Source organism: Crotalus tigris, unplaced genomic scaffold (genome assembly GCF_016545835.1).
Source record: "Crotalus tigris isolate CLP2741 ecotype Arizona unplaced genomic scaffold, ASM1654583v1 scf7180000023710.216627, whole genome shotgun sequence".
NCBI classification, from domain to species: Eukaryota; Metazoa; Chordata; class Lepidosauria; order Squamata; family Viperidae; genus Crotalus; species Crotalus tigris.
Window position 1 is genome coordinate 188,590 of NW_024100132.1, and position 24,325 is coordinate 212,914.

Here is a 24,325-nt window from a genome sequence, read left to right on the forward strand (position 1 = left end):
CTCCCCTGGTGGGCGGGGCTACCACCCGGACTCCATTTCCCGGCAGACAAAGAAGGGATTCTTATGTAATGGTCTGAGGTTCCCTCAAACGTTGAGGCAAGAGGAAGGAGGAGGGAAACTGCCAACTGCTTGATCGTGGTCTGCTGCCACAGCCACGGACTGGGGGAGAGAGAGAGATTAAACTGCACCTTGACTAAACTAGGTGAGGAGGTGAGGAGGAATATTTTTTCTGACTGTTCCTATAGTGACCTTTAGTCACTGCCTTGCAGGATCTTCTGTCAAAAGAATCCTGTCTGTCCGGCCATTGTTTGTATAGGCAGAAGAGGGCAACAGCTCCAAGCATCTGCATCGGATCTGCGTATCGTATTCCCCCACTCCAGGCATTGCCTACTCGGGGTGTCTGGCACAATGGCAGACAATGTCTCGTATTCAGTCACACAGGTCCCTCAATTGTCCCCCCCACAGCAACAACAAAAACGCAGATCCTCTGAATCAGAGGTGGGGGGGAAGAAGAAGGCTAAAACAAAGCACCTTACTCAGAAGGGACAGTCCAAAACGGCTGAGCGAGAGGCTTTGAGGAGACATTTGGCTTTAGAAAGACAAATTAGCAGGGCACAGAGAACCAACCCCAATGGGACAAATATGGTTTCCCCTGTCCCTGGGGTGGCACCCAGTTCAGAACCTACTGCCGAGGAAGTGCTCAAGACTTGGTCTCCTCCTGGGGAAACTGAACAGTTAGATTCCTCCACTCACTCCTCACCAGCTTCTTCACCCGACCACACTCCAGCGTGTCACCCCAGCGACAAAGCGCAGGAGAACATGTGGTCAGCACAATTCCAGGCATTCATGCAGGATGCCTTTTCCCAGTTCATGGCTTCTAAGGGACAAGTGGCCTTTCACACACCCCATAAGGGACGAGCTAGGCCGCCCCCTACCAGCATTTCTGAGACTTCCTCTCAAATAGGAGAGGGTGACTCATTAGACCTTGACATGTCAGACATGCCCCTCTCGGAGGATGAGGAGACCGCACCTGAGCAGGCGACGAGCTCTGGCCTCTTTAACCCAGCGCTCCTTAAATCACTCCTGATAAAGGCAGTCTCTACGGTCAGCCTAACATCAGTACAGGAAGAGAAGCCCTCTACAAGCAAGGAGGCCAATCCTCTATTTGCCAAAAAGGTTCCACAGGATAAGTACATTCCATGTCCGGAGGTCTTCATGACCACGGTGGAGGAACAATGGTCCTCACTTGCAAGCCCACCGGCACCTAACAGCACGGAAAGAAAGCTTTTCAACCTATCTCCCTCCTTCTCGAACATGTTAGAGGTTCCCACTGTAGATAACCCATTGATCTCATTATTTTCTACCTCCGCGATTCCAGGAGACATGGCGGAGGTCTTGAAACCCGAGGAGAAGAAATTTGAACACTCCCTCCGTCGTTCCCACACGGCTGCAGCCTGGGCGGCCAGAGCAGCCACTTCATCATCATTCTTCGCGAGGGCCTGTATCATGTGGCTGAGGGAACTGCAAGGCACGGTGCCTCCAGACCAGGTCAGAGTACACCAAACATTGGCCAAGCTCCTCGCGGCCTCCCAATTCGTGTCTGACGCTTCGCTGTACGCAACAAAGTATGCGGCAAGATCCATTGCGGCCACAGTGGCCTCGCGTAGGCTACTGTGGCTCAAAAATTGGAAGACAGACCTGAGGTCCAAATGGCGTCTCTCGACGTCCAAATACAGCGGAGAAACCTTATTTGGTTCCATACTGGACCCACATATCAGCGAAGGCAGAGACAAGAAGAAAATTCTAGTACATCCATCAAAGAAGTTAGACAGGAGAGGCAGTCTAGATTTCCGGAGACAGGGCTCCCGTTCAGGAAGCCCTGGGAATGGAGACAGCCCTTTCGATCAGGGCAATCCTGGGACTGGCCCAGAGGCTCACGAACCTTCTACCCGAGACAGGATCGACACCAGGATCGCCAAAGCCTGGGAGCCAGAGGCCAGTTCCAGTCCAGACGTCCATATAGGGGAGCGGGGGGCAGATCCTTTAAGCGTACCAAGTGATGCCAAACAGGACACTCCCATCGGGGGTCGGTTAGGAAATTTCATCGAGGTCTGGGAGCAGACCACTACCGACGCCTGAGTCCTGGAAACGATCAGGCATGGCCTGACCTTAGACTTTTGCTCTCCCCCACCAAACCGGTTCATCAGATGCCCCATCTCCAGAAAGGTACACAAGACAAGGCTGATAACTTCGGCCATAGCCCACCTCCTGTCAATTCGGGCCATAGAGAGGGTACCAATGGAAGAGGAAGGAAGAGGATTTTATTCCATCCTCTTCGTTATCCCGAAAACATCAGGAGGGTGGAGAGCAATATTGGACCTAAAGGGCCTGAATTATTACATAAAGTACAGAAGGTTCAAGATGCACTCCTTGAAATCCATCCTAGCCAGCATCAGGGAAGACGATCTACTGTCCTCAATAGACCTCACAGAGGCGTACCTACACATTCCCATCCATCCCAGCTACCGGAAATTCCTCAGATTTATCTACGCGGGCCGGCATTACCAATACAGGGCCCTACCCTTCGGGCTATCCTCAGCACCAAGGGTGTTTACCAAAATCCTAGCGGTAATAGCGGCCCATCTCAGGCTGATGCCGGTTCGCGTACAGTTCTATCTGGACGACATCTTGATTCAGTCCAGATCTCAGGAACAAGCAAGGGCAGATCTCAAGACCACAATCCAAACCCTGCAGGGGCATGGGTTCTTGGTCAATTTAAACAAGAGCCATCTCACCCCCTCAAGGAGACTGCAACACCTAGGCGCAGTGATAGACACGTCACAGTGCAGGGTATACCTTTCCCAGGAGCGACTGATCAGCATATCCAAGCTAATTCACCAAATTCAAAAGATCAGGAGAGTGCCCTTGATACAGCTTTCGAAACTCCTGGGAAAGATGATATCTTGCATGGGCATCATCCCATGGGCAAGGCTCCACTCGAGGGAGTTACAGTGGTTCCTTCTACCCTACCAGAGGAGGAACCTCAGCACCTCCAACAGGAGAGTGGCGGTACCAGTACAGGTGAGGAGATCACTAAAATGGTGGCTATCCCCCACGACACTCAAGGGGAGCATATTCAGGGAACCGAACAGGGTCACACTCACGACAGACGCGAGCTTGTTCGGATGGGGAGCCCACCTGGGAACCCAGATAGCACAGGGCCAGTGGGGACAGGAGGACCTGTCACACAGCATCAACTGGTTAGAACTCCGGGCCATCCACCTGGCTCTTCGTCATTTCTCACACCTAGTAACGAGGAGGCATGTCCTCGTACTAACAGACAATGTAGCAGCCAAGGCACATGTAAACAAGGAGGGAGGAACGCGATCAGTGGAACTGATGAAGGAGGCATTGGTTCTGGCTCGCTGGGCAGAAACCAATGTGAGTTCCATCAGAGCGGAACACATCTCAGGGGAGACAAACACCCAGGCAGATTCCCTGAGCAGAGCCAAGGTGGACCAGTCGGAATGGCGTCTGGATCCAGCTCTGTTCGAGGAGATCTCCCGGAGATTCGGACAACCGCATCTAGATCTATTTGCCAACCACATGAACACACAACTTCCCAGGTTCTTCTCCAGATTCCCGTCTCCGGGATCGGAGGGAACGGATGCTGTCAGGCGTCGGTGGCCGGAGCAACTGCTGTACGCCTTCCCACCGCTGCCTTTAATACCGGCGACCATACGCAAGTTGATCCTGGAAGGCGCAGAGATAGTCTGCATTGCCCCTCATTGGCCACGGCGCCCGTGGTTTGCCGACCTCGTGGACCTTTCGATATCACCCCCGTGGAGGATTCCCCCGGACAGGGTAAGGCTCAGCCAGGGCAAGCTGGCACACCCAGACCCCCAGTGGCTACAACTAGCCGCCTGGCATTTGAGCGGCAAAGCTTAGCCAAACAATCTTATTCGGCAGGGGTGATATCGATCATACAGGCATCACGAAGAGCGTCCACTAACAGGATTTACGACGCTACATGGAAGGGGTTTTGTAGGTGGTGCGTCCCTCTTCGCCTAGATCCGACCGCAGTATCCATCCCTAATATCCTAGATTACCTCTTGGAGGGTCTTAATAAGGGCCTATCAGTCAACACTATCCGCAGACAGATATCGGCTCTTTCAACTGTACTCTCCTGCGACAACTTAACCTCCCTAGCGCAACATCCAGCGATTAATGCATTTTTAAAAGGGGCAACTAACACAAACCCCCCCGTCATACACAGGTACCCGTCTTGGAACCTGCCTAAGGTCCTTCTAGCCTTGACATCAGCACCCTTCGAGCCCCTCGAATCTTGTACCCTCCATCACCTATCACTGAAGGTAGCTTTCCTTGTGGCAATTACTTCAGCAAGGAGAATTTCAGAACTAGCAGCACTGTCAGTAAGGAAGGATCTATGTACCTTCTTCAAGGACAAGGTCGTTCTTAGACCAGATCCAGCCTTCATCCCGAAGGTAAATAGCATCTTTCACAGATCTCAGGAACTGACTCTTCCTGATTTCTGTCCAAAACCCAAACATAGGCTAGAACATAGATGGCACAAACTGGACGTGCGGAGAGCGCTGTGTTTCTACGTGAAACGCACTTCGGCCTTCCGAAAGACCGAAGCATTATTTGTGTCTTTTCAACCATCATCTATGGGAAAGAAGGTCTCTTCTTCTACCATAGGCAGGTGGATCAGAGCCTGCATAGCACAAGCCTACACCTCGCAGGATCTGCCAGCACCCACTCATGTGACTGCCCACTCAACTCGGAGCGCAGCCACATCTGCGGCGTGGCTAACGCAAGCACCGGTAGAAGAAATTTGCAAGGCCGCAACCTGGTCTTCACCTTCGGTTTTCATCCGGCGTTACCGTTTAGATTCCCTTGCAGCAGCAGACGCGGCCTTTGGCAGAAGAGTCCTTCAGCAAGTCGTATCTGCTCAGAGTTCGGTAGCCTAGACATTCCCTCCCAGGGGGACATGAGGGCTTTGGTATGTCCCATCCATTGGACTCTACAGCCATCCTGCTGGAGAAGGGGCGTTGTCTTACCTGAACGCCTTTTCTCAGCAGGATGATGTAGAGTCCAAGCCCACCCAAAGGTTAGGTCTAGGCAGGGAAATAATAAAGACAGGGAAATAATAAAGAGCTGCAATGTTAATTCCAACGAAGTTTCTCGCCTAAGTCAAAACGGGTCACGCCCAAAGGAAGGGGTGTGGCCGAAGTTTTTACCCAGTCTGCCAGGCAGGAAGGCCGTCATAGAACCCATCCATTGGACTCTACATCATCCTGCTGAGAAAAGGCGTTCAGGTAAGACAACGCCCCTTTTCACCTAGCAATCTTAATTTAATGACTGAGTTGCTGATTCCAATTATGGTTGTTAAACAAGAAATACTTGAATGGGCAGACTGGTAAAATAAAGAAGCTAATTCTGGTAGTTGAGTGTGAGGCTTCAGTGTCCTAGGTTCTTTGCTAGTGCTTTCTTATGATTTGTGGACATAATGACATTAATGAATTATTGTATTTGTCAAGTATTCAAAACTCATTCAAGTAGCAGAATTTAACTTTCTTAGAATAGAATTTAAGTTACCTGGCACAAAGTATTAAATTCTTACATATGTTAAAGCAAAATCAGATTTCAGAGTTTCTAGAAGAGATGACTTTTTAATTCATTTTTTACAAGGATTGTAATGGAAAGCTCTGTTTATGATAAAATGTATGTGATTACAATTCAAGTAGTGTATTTCAAAAGTTAATGTGTCCCAAACTATGTTCAGCAGGACAGACAATAGCAACTAATATATTATTTTGATAAATCTGCATGAAGTAGCCTTTATGTTATAGACTTAATTAGTTAAGGAACAAGGATGCTTTCAGTTTTCTAAACAGTACAAGGAGTTAATACCAGTCTCTGCTATTTTACAAGAGACAAAGTATAATAAATTTACACAGGAAAAAGCACATTCAAGTTATTTTGAACCACACAGATTAATTACGCTTTAATTATGTTTAGCAGGCATCCTTGCTAAAGGACATTCTTGCTTAATCATAATAAGATTAATTTAATATATTCTTTCTTACAGATACTTGGTAAATATCAAAAGATTATGCCTACGTCTCTATTTAATTTTTTAAGTTTTCTAGGAAGTAGAAAAGTCTCAATTATAATTTATTATTGTCCCCTAAGTACTGTCAGTTTTAATCTGACTTCAGCCATTTTGTCTGTAGTTACCAGGGTATCATATGACATTCTAGATTTTCTTATTTATAATTATATAGTGTTTGATTCTAGTTTTTTCTTTTTTTTCTTTTTGTAGGAGAGATCACTACAACTGTAAACCTACTGAAGCAAAATATGGAATGGATCTTGCTGGTGACTGAATTAAGCCAAACAAACAGTATTGACAGTAGCTTGAAAATCACCAGTTAGCAGTTTCTTCACGCTCCTGTATCACACAGCACTTTCCAGAGAGAACTCATTGTGTGCATAAAATCAGCTTTTAAATCTGCTCACTACCTTTCAGCTTTGTTTAATTAAAATAGTTTTAAATGGGAATCTGAACTACAAGAGCACTCGGAGAAAAATGGCATTGGAAGAATATCTGTGGATGGTCGTTGTGGGTTTTATCATTGCTTTTATTTTAGCATTTTCAGTTGGTGCAAATGATGTTGCAAATTCTTTTGGTACTGCTGTGGGTTCTGGTGTAGTTACTTTGCGCCAAGCCTGTATCCTTGCTTCAATTTTTGAAACTACTGGTTCAGTATTGCTGGGAGCAAAAGTAGGTGAAACCATTCGTAAAGGTATAATTGATGTGAACTTCTATGACAACTCAACAGGTCTACTTATGGCTGGAGAAGTCAGTGCAATGGTTGGTAAGTAACCTTATTTTTCTTAAGTATTTATTTTTTTTCAAACAATTAAAAGTTCTTATATCTTGGTAAAACTAAAGTAATAATTTGCACATTTCTCAATCTACAAAATTCCATGGAGATTGAGGAAGTTATTGAGAAGTCAAGAGCAGGCCCTGGAATTGGGTTCTGCACGCTCTTCCTTGGCCAGATGCCTTTAGTAGTTTAAAATTAATAGAAGTTAATTTTATACCTTTTTTTACCATAGATTCAGATCACAGTTGGTTTAGAGCAAGATTAATATTATCTGTAGTTGATTATATTATTTTAGGAAAGAAAATATTGCCCATTCTTAAGTTTAAAAGATTTGAATTATAATCGGTCTTTCTAAGGATTCTGTTTATTTACTATTTCAATATAGTGTATGACATTCTAAAACTATTAAAAGAGTAATATATAACAAGATATTGGCAAGATAACATAACATTACATATCACTGTAGTATACTTAAAATATTGGTGACTTAGATTTGTATTTATAATTTTATTAATTTTTATGAAAAAGAAATCTTAAAATACTAGTTTATCTTATGAATCTATTGTATTTGTGCTTACAGTCACTGTCTCCTGTTCTTTGGAACATGGTGAGGGTTTGGGGAGAACAGTAATTTCTTTTCTTTACACTGGAGCTTGGGGAAAATAAGCCACAAGAAGCTCCTATTTTCTTCCCCACACAACAATGCAAACATGAGTTAGGAAAATGCGATTTGATCTTATCAAAAGAATACAGCCCTCTGCTTCTAGTGAGCAGATCAGATTGCCCTCAAGGGATGACATTTCAAAACATTTGCTGGGATCCATTCTGAGACCGAGGGGCAGGAGGATATTCTTGGGAGCTTGACTTGCTTGTTCTGGGACTGTCCACAACTCTGAGCCTGTACAGTGCTATGCGGTTGCACTGTTGCTCCCTCCCACTTGAATTGTACAGAGAAGGCAGATAACAGCAATAACCAAAAAGTATGGATACTTTCTTTTTTGGCTTCGGAATAGGATTGGAATCTTCATTAAATAGGCTGTCAAGTACCATATTTTGATTTATTAGTTTATATGAACATTTAACCATAAGACAAAATGTTGAGGATAAAAATGCTGTCTTAAATTGTATCACACTTGAAAATGAAAACAAAAATGGGAGGGATACATCCTGTTTTTTAACCCAGCAGAAATTTGTATGGATAGAAAAATGTACATCTCATTTAAAAGCATATGTTTTCTTACTTCCACTGTCATCATAAAAAAATTGTTCTACTATTTGCAGTTATATTAATTTTCATCTTTTAAAAATGGATGGAGTCTTATATGCAGTTGCAAATCAATTAATTCTAAAAATTTTAAGGTTATTTAAAATACTTTGACTGTTAATGATTAAATACAGATAATGATTAAAATATTTTTAATTGATATATAGGTCTAATTTTAGATGAATGGCAAAGCAATGGAGTCCGCATAAAATATTATGTCCAAGTTTGTTTATGAAGGGTGTGTTTCTTCCTCCCTTAGAGGGATTAGAATATAACTCTACATTCTGCGAGGATATATCAATACAGAATATGGCTTAGTTAACATTAGAATATTGGATTTGTCTTGCTATCCTGAATTTTGATGTATATGTTTGATTAGAACCAAAACAAGAATCTTAGATTACTCCTAATGTAGTTGTATAAGAATAGGTTACAGTTAAAATTATGTCTCATCACTTGTATTTAATTTAAGTTCTGTGGCTATCAAATGAACTTTAACACCATTTCATCCAAACATTTTCACTTCCAGAAGGCATTCCTTTGATGCTGTTTTAGTTTATTGTTGCCCCAAAATAAGTCCATTGGGACCATAAATTATTAAACAGTAAGCTTTGGGAGTGAGAAGTTGTGTTAGAATAAAAAAACCTAATTTGCTTAGAAAGATAATACTATAAGTCATGTGTTTTGCTTGTTGAATTCATAAAAGGAGTGGTATATTATGTTAATAGATTATTTTAAAAGAGAATAGAATGATCTTTTTGAGAGGGGTTGTTGTCATTGTTTTATCACTTTTAAAATAATAAATGTTTGCTCAGCTTAGTTCAAGGCTTTTCAACCAGTGGTACCACCTGTGATACATTGGCACCTGGCAGGTAGTATGTGACCATCCGAGAAAAGTGGTAGCGGGGGAGGGAAATGAGCTGAACTGGTGGCAGCACCGCACAAGCCTGAGCAAGAGATAGCTGGAGCTGCAGGGATCAGTGGAAGCTCCAGGATCAGTGCTTCTTCGGGGCTGTCAGGGCTCAGTGGAAGCATCAGGATCAGCGCCAAGCTCCAGCTGGACCTCGGTGCTGATTCTGGCACTTCTGAGCCTAGAAGAAGCGCCGATCAGCTGGAATGCTGCAGTATCTCCAGGGTCTTGTGATTTACATTCACATGTTTGGCACTGATTCATATTTATGATGGTCACAGTGTCCCAGGGTCATGTGAAGTGACCAAAGCCTGCTGCAACTACCCAGCAGACGGGGAGAATAAAAACCAAACACCCCCCCCATCCCCGCTGCCAATCCTCAACAGAAATGCTCACAACAATGAAAACCTCGGACAGGAGGAAGAGTACGGGCGGGTGGGCAGGCAGGTATCTTGCTCGGCTGTGGCTTGCGGGCACTTTTTTCAGTACCATTGTAACTTCAAACAGTCACTAAGCGAACTGTTGTAAGTCGAGGACTACCTGTACTTCATTACTTTTTTCCTTTGGGGGGGGTCATCAAGTTTTTGACACCTTGCTAGGCGACTGTTGGTGCTCGGATGTTGCCATATCCTAAAAGTGGTACAATGGTTGAAAAGATTGAAAAGCCCTGGCTTAGTTGATGCAAATGGCATGTAGATAATTTTTGACAAACCACTGCCAAAAAATTTCTGAGTGAAATCTGGGTACTTTTCTGATAATACCTTTGGGTGTGAATATTATTTAGTACTTCTAGCTAGAGCGAAGTATATTTTAGTTTTAGATGTATCTATCATATAAAGCAATTATTTAATCAGGTTTTGCCTTTACCCCCTTTGATTTGTTGAGAATGACAGTTAATTAGTTCAAAACATTCCAGAAGTAGAATTGAAAAAAGTATTTTTGAAGTGTGCTATGCCATATGAATATTTTTTTTTATTGGCACATGGGATTCCTTCCTTTCTCCCTTATTTATTACAATGCCTATCCTTCTCTTTCATTCCTGTACACTTTAAATGTTTGTGTTTGAGTTATTTCCTGCAACTCATTGGTGTGACTTTCTTTAAAATGATGCTAGAGCCCTGTTTATTTCTTCAATGGTAATCAGCAAATCAAATTTTTATTGTGTATAGTTCCAGATAATGAAACAAATGAACTAATATATATAAAAATAAATTGTTAAGAGTCCAACACTTTTGTGGATTACTATTGCTAGTAAATATTTTGCAGTTGTACATTTCCTAATGTAGCAATTGTTTCAAGAAGAAAATGCTTGTTAATATAAGATTACATGTACTACAAGGATTACTTTAACCATGAAGATAATTTCCCTTTTAGATTATTTGAATGTTTCTTTGTTTCTACCTTATACACTGCATCCAACAATTTATTAGCTTGTAATATCTGCTTTGTTGGCTCGATGTACCCTTATTGAAGTGGCTGAAGTACGGAAAAGAAATACAGTACTTACAACCATTCATTTAACAGCCATTTAAAGTTACAACGGCATTCAAAAAGTGATTTATGAATGATCTTTGCACTTATAATCATTGTAGCATTCCTATGGTCACATCATCAAAATTTGGGCATGTGGTAACTGAGATACTTAATTCAGTTGCAATGTCCTGTGCTCACGTGATCCCAATTTGTGACCTTGCCAGCTGACTTTCGTCAAGCCAGATTTGCTTAATGACTGCATGATTGCCTTAACAACTGCAATGATTCATTTAAGATTTATGGCAAAAAAACGGTACAGTTGGACCTGACCCACATAACAACAATTTATCTTGCTTAGCACAGAAATTCTGGTCCCAATTATAGTCACAAATTGAGGATTACTGGCAGTGGTAATCCCAAAAATTCACAAAAGTATTAGACTCAAACAATTATATTAAACTGATAGTTTGTTGTATAAACTCCGTGTCTTTCTACAGCTATGAGTGAGATACTGGGTCTTATTGAAATATGGTATAAGTAGAACTCTGTCAGATATCCTGAAATGGTAGATAGTGATGAGTTATTGAAAATTGTGTGGGTTGGATAGTTATCAGAATCCCATATTTGACAATGAAATTACCCAAATAAAAGAAATAAATATATTTGCACCATTAGTCGTTTGTTCTTATTAAGGGCATGTATTCATAAAAGTGGAACAATAAAATATATGATGATATAAGAATATTTGCTAACCTGAAGATCTTTTATTACACTACAGAAAATAAGAATATTTGAACTGAAATTAGTAGAGAGCAAATCATTTCTCAATTGAATTGGTGGCATCCAGTAACTCTCACCCTTTATAAGGAGTTTCTTGCCTTTGCAAGACTATATGGATGACTTCAAATTCTAATATTCCAGAATGTTAAAATGTCCTGTCTTGATTGTTCTCTTTATACTTTACATTTTAGGATCTGCTGTTTGGCAGCTGATAGCATCATTTTTGAAACTTCCAATATCTGGAACTCATTGTATAGTGGGTTCTACTATAGGTTTCTCATTAGTTGCAATTGGCACACAAGGAGTCCAGTGGATGGAACTTATCAAGATTGGTAAATTACATTCTCTTTATGTATAACATGCAATGAATTTTAAAAAGTGTTTTGAAAAGTTGTGATAGTTATATTCAAATATGTTTTGTCTGGAATGCTACTGTTTGTAGTTCAGACATCATTGTAAATTATAGTTTCATTAAGATACTATACAAAAATTAGACTCTCCAGGCAAGAGATGCACAGGAATTCTGATAATTAAATGCTTATGTATCTATAATGTATTAGGTTAGGGGTTAGCCATTTAGAAGTATATTAATCACTCTCTGAAAGGAAAAGGGCGAAAAAAATGGTTGAGTCATATGATTATTTTCGTTTTAACGAATTTCAGGGTTAATTAAGACAAAAGACATTTACAAATTGAAATACAATTTCAGATGTCACAGGCCCTGAATTCCATACTATAATTTTTATTTATAATATAAATGCTACTATTCATAGTGTAATTTGTTTTCTTCCATTCAACTATGTCCTATTCTCAGAGACCAGTTTGATAAGTCCCTGAGGTTTTTTCAAAAATGGTTTGCCTTTGCCTTCTTTCTAGGGCTGAGAGAAAGTTCTTAGCGCAAGATCATCTAGGTGGCTTTGTGCCTAAGGCAGAACTAGAACTCGCAGTTTCCTAGTTTCTAGCCTGATAGCTCAATGTAGCATTTCTCAATCTTAGTAAATTTAAGATAATGTGGACTTCAACTCCCAGAAGTTGCTATAGTTGAGAAACACTACCTTAACTACTAGAGCAAACTAGCTCTCTTATGTAACATAGCTGCGTTAAAAAATAAAGTATTCTTAAAACTCTGTTAAGCTACGGAAACTTTTAGTATTACTGAAATATTATGTTGATCTATTTCCGCAACCAATTAAATTTAGTAAAATTAATTGAGGTAGAGCAAAATTAGAGAATGCATATTGGTTTCACACAGTGTTCAGCAGAATCTTGTTATATTTTTATTCCTTGTTAGTTTATATATTTTATATGTTACTGTTATTTTTAAAAGATTGCTTAAGAATTTAAACTATAAATTCAGTATTTATTTATAAACTTCAGTAGTACTTTTATTTAGTTAATTTATATGACATTCTTTATACTATCAGATGAACCACTTTTACATACATACATACATACACTTTTTTCATTTTAAAGGTGTTTTTTTTAAACTTCAAGAAATCGAACTCTGGTGTTGATTTTAAACAGTAAAAGCTATATGGAAAAAAAGTAAGATGAACATTTAATACAAAGAAAAACTAAGCAAACTCGACTTGACAGCACAGAATAAAAAATTCTGATGACATTTTGGACATTTATATTTAAAAGTACTTTTAAATATAAACTTAATTAGTATAAGAGGCATATAACATCTTTATTGAAATCAGTTGGATTCAAACATCTTTCCCTTGGCTGAATTTTACACTTTTTAAAAATGACTTTGAGTCTGAAGGTGAAGGTTCTGTTCTCTGAGCTTGTAGTTTGATTTATGAACTTTTCGATACCTGACTAGGTAATATCTTAAGCAGCTTTTAGGGGATGTCTGTGTCAGTGCTGACACAGACATCCCCTAAAAGCTGCTGAAGATGTTACCTAGTCTGGTAAGAATCGTTTGAAGCCAACCCACAAACTCCAAGAATGAACCTTCATCCTCATCCTATACTCAAACTACAGCTATTCGCCACTATTGCAAACTTTGAGTCTATTTAAACAATTATTAGAAAGTAACATAAAGAACAAGTTATTCTTTAGCAGAATTTTACATTGGATGGAACCTTGCCAATTATTGAATGTAACATTTCTTTGAATTTATATTCAGTTGCTTCCTGGTTTATCTCCCCACTATTATCTGGTATGATGTCTGGTGCACTGTTTCTCTTGATCAGATTTTTCATCTTAAATAAGGTTAGTATTGTTGATACTATAGCAATGCATTGATGCCATTTGTTATATCTCATTCCCATTAGACACACTGAAAGGCGTTATTTGATATAAAGGTGTGGCATTTAATGATGCTTATATTTATTTTGCAGTATGTCTGCACACTAATTCATCAGAATAGAACAATAAAATTAATTAAAACTATAATGCCAATAAGTAAAATGAAAATGGTATGCAAATTAGAATGAAATACAAGTAGTATTTGTTAATTTCTAAAGATGTATCTGATATTTAAGCATTTGTATAATAATTGAATAATAGTATTTGTATAATGAGATCTGCATACCTAGTTGGTTTTAAAATGTAGATCCTCAGTTTTTAAATTGTTTTGGTTAAAATAATAAATTATCTATTTGATGAATATCTTTTTTTAAATATTTATATTTTATTGATTTTTTTTAACATAGATATTTGGTAAACAGCATGTTGTCTGGGTTTATGTTTACAAAGTAATCACTAACTGTTAGTTTCTATATTCCAAAGTCCATATAATAGCTTTGCTTGATTTTCTCTTCTTCCAATCATATTCTCTTTGTAACCTTAAATTAATACAATTCTAATTTATTTGATAGATAACAATTAAATATAAAGATTTTTCTAAAATTTCTACCAATAATAGTCACATCAATATCATGCTTCTTTTCTATCTAGTCATCTTGGTTGTCTCGTCATGAATCCTGTTTACAATTCTTATTTAAATTTATTTCCCCATCAATGTTCAGAACATTTCTACTGGTTAAAATTTTCCCAGAGTTAATTACCTTAAAGTATTTAAATCTATTTTGATGTCCTAAAAAATAAATAGGAAAAAGACACGAAAGAAAAAATAGAAAAGAAAAGACGTGAGAGAGAAAAAAAGAGAGAAAAAATAACAAAATAATATACTATTTAAAATACAGATCCCTCTTGAACTAGTATATAATTATTTCCAATTTTTCTCTGTTCTGTTTACCTATACTTAAACCATGTTTAATCTTTAAATGTTCCATTTAATAAATCTAATCATCTAATCTTTTAACTCTATTCAAAACATTTTTCCCTTTTTAGTTATCCATTGGCATTTTCTTAAAATCAATTATATTTAAATATCTAATTATCTAATTTAATATCTAATTTAAATATCTAAATATTCCTTTATATTGATCATCCCAAACATTTTTATATTTCTCATATCAAAAAACAAAATAAAAGAAGAGAAAAGAAAAAAATATTGTCTTACTTGGAGGGTTTATCCCTTTTAAACTAAAATCTATTTCTTCAGCCATATTCCAACAAGTGTTTAATTTTTAAATATTCCCTCTGATACATCCCATCATCTAATTCCTCAATTCTCTCTTTAGCTCTCTTCTTTTGCCAAGCATCTTTCCCAATCAATATACAATATTCCACTGAATCAAAGAGTCTTTCCATAATTTTGCAGATGTTGTTGTGGATATAATAGGTAAATCAAACATCATGTATTTGTAAAAAGATTTTGCCCCTTCATATTCATTGAATATTTCTCTTGTTATCCCTTGTCTCCCCATTTCTTGTGGTACTCCCAAGAGCTCAGCAGTCCATTTTGTCAAATCTTTTTCCTTATCCTCAAATTTACTTTAGGTCTTAGAATACAAGTTATCTTTTCCATGTTCAATGTTTCTTGTAAATCTTTCACCCCTTGAGTCTCCACTAGTTTATATTCAGTTGTCTGTTTACATAATCTCTCACTTTTTTGTTTTCTGATCATTTAATTGTTGTGACATTAAATTGAGAATGCATTCCTTTAAATTTTCAAATTCATTTTTAAGTTCCTCATGGTTTAAAGTTAGTATCATTTGCATTTGTTGTAACAGAACATACATTTCCTCCTGGTAAGTATTTATTTTTTCTTGATATGTTCTTTCTGCAGATCTCTGCTGCTCCGTAATGACCAAAAATCCTTTCTCTGCCAATTACTTTAAAGTCACAATTTTAAAAATATTTATAATCCAGGAAGGTCAATTTTTTTTTGAAGTTTTATAGTTCTCACTTTGTAGATAGTCCACAATGTTTTCTCTCCCCGTCTCTCTCTCCCCCCCCTCTCTTTTTTTTTTCTCTCTCAGGAAATCAATCAGGTAGAAGAAAGAAAATCAATATTCTTACCCAGTTCACGCACACTGTTTACAATCATGCTTAGTTTAGTGCTTTTTGGCTTCGGCTGCATGTAGCTTGGGCTGGAGTCATGAATGACGCTAGCCTTCTGTTGGTTTTTGGAGAGCTTTCCTCAGACGTCCAGATCGACCACCATCTCCCCAGGATCAATGGGGCTTCCCTCCTTCCTTGCCACCTCTCCTGGGTGGCTTTGGGCCCATTTAGGGTCCCCAAACAGAGAGAAATCAGCCGTAGGGCTTGGATCATCTCGATCCCTCAACTGTAACACTAGCTGCGCAGAACCGGAGGCCTTGATGAATACATTTTAATGTTACTCTAAAAAAATACATCGAATCAGTAACTCTCCAGGTACAATAATCATTTTTATTGAATATAGAGGGACACATTAAGTACAAATAGTCATTGACGTGATTGATAGCATAGCAATCTTTTCACCCCCCAAAAAGGTCCTTATGACTGGGTCCTGAATTCATGACTACTGTAGTGCCCTTATGACCGACCCACAGTGATACTGCAGTGCCCCCCCTGCCTATCTCCTCCCATTCACCCACAGCCATGTCCCCACAGCCTGCTTCCCACCCCACTAGGCCCTATACTGCTAGCTTATCTTTCATGATCTCCAGAGGTCTGCAGTTTGGATTAGGGAAGCATACCGAGTTGGTTTGTTACTAGGCCACCTAGCACCATCCCAGTGGCTGTCAATCAGATGCACTGAATTGTGGCAGCACTGAAAAGGCAGTTTGTTCTAGGTTGTAGCCATGTAGCCCAGGAAGGAGCAATTCGTTTTGCTTTCCTAATATGGTCTACACATTGCTGCGGAAAACTCTGGATAGATTGTGTTAGGGAAGCAGAACAGACTGCTTCATTGCTGGGCCATGTGGAGTGATCCTGGAAATGGCCACCATTTTCTGAGTAATCACTATTCAGTGTTGCCATTTGGAAAATGACAGCTGCTTCTGGGATCCTGCCATTTGGCCCAGCAATGAAGTGTTCCCTAACCCAAGCTCTGAAACTCTGGAAATCTTGGAAAGCTAGGCAAAGTAGGAGTAGGGTCAGTTGGGTGGAAAGTAGGGACAAGATCTGTGGGAATCTTGGGGGGGGAAGGAGTGCTGTTGGGACTAGGTGGAGGGTAAAGAATACCAAAGGGCTGTGGGAATTGTGAGGGGAAGGAAATGTTGCATGAAGTGTCTCAGAGTGAGAGAGGTCTTGCAAGGCCTACAGCAGATGGACCTGGCCTGTTCTAAGCTTTCCAGGGCCTTTCCCATCCCTGAGCCTCCCAATGCTTCTCTTAATCCAGATGATTATTTAACTAATCAAGGAGAGAAGCAACCTGGAATTAAAGAGAAACTTTCTAACAGTGAGGACAATTATCCAGTAGACAGCTTGCCTTCAGAAGTTGTAGGTGCTTCATCAGTGGAGGTTTTTTAAAAAAGACTGGACAGCCATGTATCTGAAATGGTACAGGGTCTCCTGCTTGAGCAGGGGGTTGGATTAGAAGATCTCCAAGCTCTATTCTGATTGATTGATTGATGAATGACTGCATCAGAGAGATTTGGAGGGGAGTTGTTAAGTGAGGCAATCTTGCCTAACCACCATTATGACTTGCAATCATAATGGCTGGCTCTATTATGGTTGTTGGTTGAGGACTATCTGTAGGATTTAAGATGAAAAGGAGAAAAATCTGCACAGTCCCATCTCCCAGTATTGCAACTACAATTATACACTTTAGATCAGACATGTCAAACACAAGGCCTGCAGGCTGGGTCCGGCCCGCTATGTAGTTCCATCCGGCCCAGGGATCTGCTCCGGAAACAGCAAAGAACCAGTCTGCCGCATCTCAGCCCAACCCAGGCCGATTGGGCACTGATCTATAATCTGGTTGTGTCCATCAAAGCCAAAACACACTCAGCCTTAAATATATGGGGAAGTCCTGCCCTGCCCCCTGGGCACACACGCAAGCGGAGTCTAACATCCCTGCTGGTGGTCTTGCACCACAGGCTGACTTCACCCAGGATGCCGGTGCTGGTCGTCTCCTTTGCACACATCCAGGGGGCAAGGGAGAGGCGGCAAGGCAGCTCCTTGCTGATTCCAGGGCTGCCCCATGGAATCTTTGTTCTTTCCTTCTCTCCTTCTCTCCTTCTCGTCTCTTTCCTTCCTCCGTGCTCAGGGGGGATGATGGGAGGGGGAGAAATTGCCAGCGCTGCCATGTTGCCATCGATCTTGCTGTCGCACGTGGGCGTGTGGGGGCTGTCCCAGTGAAAGGAAAGCTTCATGGCTGCGAGACTGGAGGTCATGGTGGGAGGGGTGGCGGCACTGATCTACAACCTGATTGTGTCTATCAAAGCCAGAAGGCGCTCAGCCTTAGATCCAGATGGCAGCCCCGCCCTCTGGGCACATACACAAGTGGAGTCCAGTGTTCCTGCTGGCTATCTTGCCCTGCAGGCTGACTTCATCCAGGACACTGGCGCTGGCCGTCTCCTGTGCGCACACCGGGGGGGGGGCAGGACAGAGGCAGCAGGGCAGCTCCTTGCTGGTTCCAAGGCTGGTTCCAGGGTTGCTCCGTGGATCTAAGGCTGAGTGCATTCTGGCTTTGATGGATGCAACCAGGTTGATGGATGCAACCCCTCCTCCCACCAGCACCTCCAGCCTCGCACCACGAGGCTTTCCTTTCACCGGGATAGCCCCCGACTGCCCACGTGGTATAGCAAGACCGGCAGCAACATGGCAGCGCTGGCAATCTCTCCCCCTCCCATCACCCCTTCCTGAGCATGGAGGAAGGATGAGAACGGAGGAAGGAAGAAAGGGAGGGTGGGAAAAAAGGGAGGGAGGAATGGCGGGAGGGAGGAACAGAGGGAGGGAGGGAGGGAAAAAAGTAAGAAAGGAAGGAGAGGCAACTTGGTTGGAGATGCCCCAGTTCATGCAGTTCTGCTTCAATCCTGGATCCATTGAGACTTGGACTCAAAGCAATTTTGTGTTCTCTTTTGTCACAGACAGGACTTTATTGGCAATCTAAGTTAACACTGGTATTCTTGATTGTGAACTCTTAGGAAAGTATCCCTTCCTTGTATGTTGCAAACAGTCATTTCCAGTTGGGAAAACAGGACAAAGCAGAGTAGGGGAAAATATTTTCTTTTGCTATATTTCCAGTCTGAATTAGACCATGGCAGGGTCCCTGCAGGAGAGCTCTTTTAAAAGGATTATGTATTAATAGAAAAGCAACTAACTCACCTCTGTTCCTAAATGCTAAAGCCGTTGCACATAAAAAAACAGAGAAGCTCTGATCAATTATCACAGCCACCATTTTGACAGTTATGCTGTACTGTTGTCTGTGGATGCCCTCACTAAATATAAGCATGGGATAAACTGAGCCTGGTTTGTTCTCGGTCTTTTAAATGGCAACAGACTAGTTACAAAAGTGGCATTTGATCACAAGCCAAGGAGGCATCGAGAAATGTTTCCCCTTTTGCATTTGAGCATCCAAGAAGGGACAGGAAAGGAGAAAGGGAAAGAGGAAAGACCAACAAAAAGAAGGAAAAGAGGGGAAGGAAGAAGAAGGAAAGAAGAATGAAGAGGGAAGGAAAAAGAAGAAAGGGGGAAAGGAAGGAAGGAAGATAGATTATAATGAGAGGGAGGGAGGGTCTGAGGGAAGTCCTGCCTTAGCATTTGGCCCCAAGCAGCTCTGCTGCCCTTTCACCATCCCCTTGTCCCCTCCTGACCTCTCCTGGTGGTCTCCCATCCTATCGCTGAAGATGCTTTGGTTACAAAGCCGGGTCTCCTCACATGGAGAGGGAATGGGCTTCCCTCACCCACACATTTTGCCCTCCCGCAACACCATGAGCAACTTGTCCAAGGAGAGCGAGCACAGCAGCAGCAGCCTCGTGGAGGAGGTAAGCGCAGCTGGGTGCCCCTTGGGGAAGTGGGGCTAGGCTAGGCTGGGCTGCGGGGTCCCTGAACTCAAGAGCTAGGTGCTTGACCTCCACTGTCCAAGGCTCTGGGCAGCCCATGCCACCATCTGGGGGGCCCCCGCATGGCCTGAGAGGGACGGTGAGGCTCCTCTAGTGAACGATGTCCTGGCACTCCTTCTCCGCTAGAGACCCTTAGATCCACCCCAGGCCTGCACAGGCGCCCCTGACGCGAGCGATGTCAAGCTAGTCATGCCCACTCAGTAGGCCCTGCATACCCCAGCCACACCTACCCAGTAAACCACGCCCATGCTAGCCACACCCACCTGGCCCCTCCAAGGGCAACCACAATGCTGATGCGGTCCTCAATGAAATTAAGCTTGGCACCTCTGCTTTAGGTATATATTTTTTCTACTCAAGCTACTGTAGTGGCAAAGCTGATCTGACCTCTCTAATAATGCAAGACTCAGCCTCCTCTCAGAAAAAAATCTTCCTTATTTTGTGCAATATGTTCTTATTTGGCAGAGAAACATTTGCCCCAGATGTAAATAAGTACATACTTGATCCGAATTTTTTTTACATTAGAGTAATCCTCCATAACAGCCTGGAATAAAACCCACAACTGTATTAATTTTATTTATGAAATGAAATTGAATTGCTATATTTTATTGATTTAAAAAATACAGCTTGCTAAAAAAGAACTTCATATTTTCAAATGGAAATTAAATAATGAAAGTAGATTGTATTAAGTTTAATAAATAGATAAAAATATGAAATTTTGAAAAAGAAAACATTTTGTGTCCTGATTCCTTTGTCCCTACTGATCATGAAGTTCTATTTCTTTCTCCAATTGTTGTCCTTCTGTTCTTTTTTATTTGCCTTTTCACATCTTCACTTCCTTTATTTTCCCTCGTACAACATTGGTGTCAGTTATAGGAAGTGTAAGAAAACCAGACATAGATCTTGTGCTAATAACAGTTACTAAACTTAAAAATAGACACATTTCTGGTCTTTTACCATTATGTTAAAAATGAAAGGTAGGGAGATAGAAGTCCATTGTTCACTGTCCCTTATTTCTGGCATACTAAACTTGCTCCCTAGCAAGTCTTTGTATTTTCCCTTGCATAAATGGTAAGAAAAAAGTGAAGAGTTTACCGTAGGATTTAAATATTTCCTTGAAAATGGAGGGCTTTCTATTGAAGCTACAGCATTACAAAGAAAGATGCTATCTTAGCAGCTGATCCTTGGCAATAGATAATATGGTATATGGTAAGGTGAAAGTTCTTGGAAGCAGCTCAAAAAAGCAATATTTTGAACTATCATTCCTCTCAGCGATTATATAATACATAATAGCAAACATTAAATCTGTTTGGCTGTTAAACTCCTTGGTAATTTATGAAGAGGGCAAACATCTCTTGATAGTTGTATCTGTCCCATTTTTACTTGGGAGGTGAGTTCTTGTAGAACTTTGTCTAATGCTTTGTAATGTTTGTTCAAGATAACTTTCTGTATACTTAATCCTGAATGGATTGCTGAACTAGCAAGACAGGTAAGAGAATAATAAGTTATGGAATAGGTAGGGAATGTATTTAGTTTAGTGGAAATAGTTCAGATCTTCGAATCTTACCATTCTATAAAATGAAGTATGTACTTTACTCTTCTGGGCTGATGGGACCATCATTTTTTTTGTTCTATATGAGGTGTGTGTGTGTGTGTGTGTGTGTATAAAATTATATGTCTCCCTAGTGACAAACATTTATGTATATTCAATATCAATTGCAATTTTTGCCTTTTCTAGGGGAGAAAATAGAACCAGCCAAAATTTACCTTCTATAATTTTAAAATTAAATCATACAGCAGATCAACATTGTATATTCTCATTTTGTGCTTATGCTGATGGGGCTGATGTCAAAATTCGAAGCCACAGGTTACCTTTTGATCACTGCAGTGTTTTTCCAAGCAGACTGAAATAATTTTTGTATTAAAAATGTTTAGAGCATAATGCATTGATTTTTTTAAAAAACAATCTGATTTTATCAATTACATATAAAAATATTTCTTTTAATGTAGGAAGATCCAGTACCAAATGGTCTTCGTGCCCTTCCAGTGTTCTATGCTGCTACAATAACTATTAATGTGTTCTCCATAATGTATACAGGTGCTCCAGGTGAGTAGATGAAGTCTACTGTGAAAAGATTGTATTGTCCTTTGTGACACAGAATATAATTTGTATTCTTCCCACTTTAATTTAGACTGGCTTTTATTTCTATCAAAAGGATAATGTCCGCAAGCAAAGATTTTTCCAAAAGGACTGCTGATTAAATAAATCCTTAACGTAGAATCATGCATATGTTGAAATAATAAATTTGGCCCATTTGCATGTGACATTGCCACTTGAAATAACTCAGCACTAAAAGCTTTTGTTGTTTGTTTATAAGAAGTGTGGGATAGTTCCAGTGGTGGGATTCAAATATGTGAACAACTGGTTCTCTGTGTGGATGCCGTTTCTGGAAGTCCATTCTGGGCCTGGACAACAAAAAATTAGCTACCGGTTCTGCCAAACTGGTGTGAATAGGCTGAATCCCACCACTGGATAGTTCCCATTGAAGGTATAGTTGCCATGGCTATTCACTGCAAAATGGGCGTATTTTAGACTTTTCCACTATAGTATGGCTGCTGAGAATAGAGCATTAAACTGAGCCAAGGTGAAAGCTCTCTATAATAATACCTTAAAAATGTAAGGCCAGACAGGCACTTTCTGGGGTGATCAGCTTCCTACTAATCCTCATCTCTTGGGATATAACAAAAGTTATGACTTTTTTCAATGTCTTGAACATTGAAATTTTGAACATTTCAGTGTTGGCCCTATTAGCCTCAATACTTGCAATATTTGCTTGAAAAACAGCAATTGTTGTAGATATACATTTTTTATTTGAGTGAATTAGTACAAGAATTCTATATCTCCTTATGAGAAGTTAACATTAAATCTGGCACATAATATTGCTCATGTTTTATAATTTTAATACAAGTTTAATAAATTCAGTTGTCATAATATATTTTTCTATGTAATCCAAAAAAGAGATGGGATGCAATGTTCTGCATCCCATCCCTTTTTTGGATTACATAGAAAAATATGACAACTGAACTTATTAAACTTGTATTTAATAATATCAACATTTTTGCAAAACAGAATTTATATCCTTGTTTTAAAAAGAAAGTGACTTAATTTTTTGATTTAATGTCTTATATTTCTGAAACAATATTCCAGATCCTCTCTAAAGCATAACATCTTTTTTTTTTCAGTCCTAGGAATTACACTTCCTATGTGGGCAATAGCACTGATATCAGTTGGTGTATCAATTGTATTTGCTGCCTTAGTGTGGATATTTGTATGTCCATGGATGAAAAGAAAAATAGCAAGTATGTTTTTTCATAAAATGATGGATTGAAATAATCTTATTTTAAATCTTTCACAGGAGGACTTCAAGAACACTGCTAAAATATTTTAATAAGACGCTATAAGTATTTGTTTATTGGGTGCTATAAGACTGGTATTCTATTGCTTGCATTTTAAAAATTACATATCATGACCCCAAATGTAATTTTATTATGTACAAGAAGTACAAATGGTGTATAAAATGAATTAAGTTATACAAAATTGCTTTTAACTAATTGCAGAATGCTTTGGTCCTGGCAAAAATATTTTTCTTTACAACATACTTTGAAGGAAGAATTAAAAAAGACAGATTAAAGTTTCATATTCCAAACTAAATAGATGGTGATTATGCTAAAAAACATTTTCTGTTTTATTGTGAAGTTATGCATGAACTGTATTTCTAGCTAACAAAATAGTAAATCATTGTATCACTGCTTAAAGGACATCAGTCATGTTGTCTCTGAAAGGTATTTCTGTAAATTAATTATTATTTTATCTAGGTCGTTTAAAGAAGGAAAGTGCACTATCAAAAATATCTGATGAAAGCATTGACAAAATTCAAGAAGAGGATATGCCTGTCTTTAAAGAACTTCCTGGTGTAAAAGAAAGTGATGAAAGTACTATTCCCCTGACTAGCTGTGGAACAGAAGACGCTGGAGTATCAGATAATATAGCGAATGGTAGCCACGCACGTGTACCATATGGTGAGAAATTAAGCACTTATGTATTGTTTCTCTTCTTTTTATGTGGAATATCAGACTGCTGTGCATTGATGCTCTAGTCCTCTAACATCCATCCTAATATTTTCAACATGCAGGGTGAATAAAAAGGCATAATTTTTCTCAGGAATGACTTCTGAATTCTTGGCAATTGCATGTGCTCATTACAAGTTTATTTTAAATATATATATCATATTTTAATTTTTTTCTTCATTAATCTGTGTCAGCTACTGAGATTTCTGTAAGTGTAAAGAATATAAGTTAGGTTTTTGTAAAACAAATTTATAATTATAACAATACAAGAGAAAAATAATTTTGTATTTTTTTTCTTTGAATAATATATGTGCAGGTTTATATATAGCTCTAGCCTCTCTCGGACCTCACCAATTATGTATCACCTTGTATCTATGCTTCCCCCAATGCCACACAAGCAAGCAGCCCCTTCCTTATTCTAAATTAATTTTGCTAATATATTTCAGATACATTACTACTCTTGGTCAGTTTTCCTAATCTTGTATTATTTTCTTACTTCTAAATACTG

General features: G+C 39.9%; 1 protein-coding gene across 6 annotated transcripts in view; it reads left to right on the forward strand.

The window, feature by feature from the left end:
• The window catches only part of LOC120297793 (sodium-dependent phosphate transporter 2-like), a 92,896-nt gene extending 68,932 nt beyond the window's left edge, over positions 1-23,964 (forward strand). For all 6 annotated transcript variants that reach the window (XM_039320822.1, XM_039320817.1, XM_039320823.1 and 3 more), the window contains exons 2-7: positions 6,347-6,902; positions 11,533-11,673; positions 13,476-13,561; positions 21,700-21,796; positions 22,933-23,049; positions 23,566-23,964. In XM_039320822.1, coding sequence (XP_039176756.1) covers positions 6,614-6,902; positions 11,533-11,673; positions 13,476-13,561; positions 21,700-21,796; positions 22,933-23,049; positions 23,566-23,846 — 1,011 coding nt within the window. In that variant the 5' untranslated portion in view covers positions 6,347-6,613 and the 3' untranslated portion in view covers positions 23,847-23,964. The remainder of the gene's footprint in view (positions 1-6,346; positions 6,903-11,532; positions 11,674-13,475; positions 13,562-21,699; positions 21,797-22,932; positions 23,050-23,565) is intronic.
• Positions 23,965-24,325: the final 361 nt, after the last annotated feature.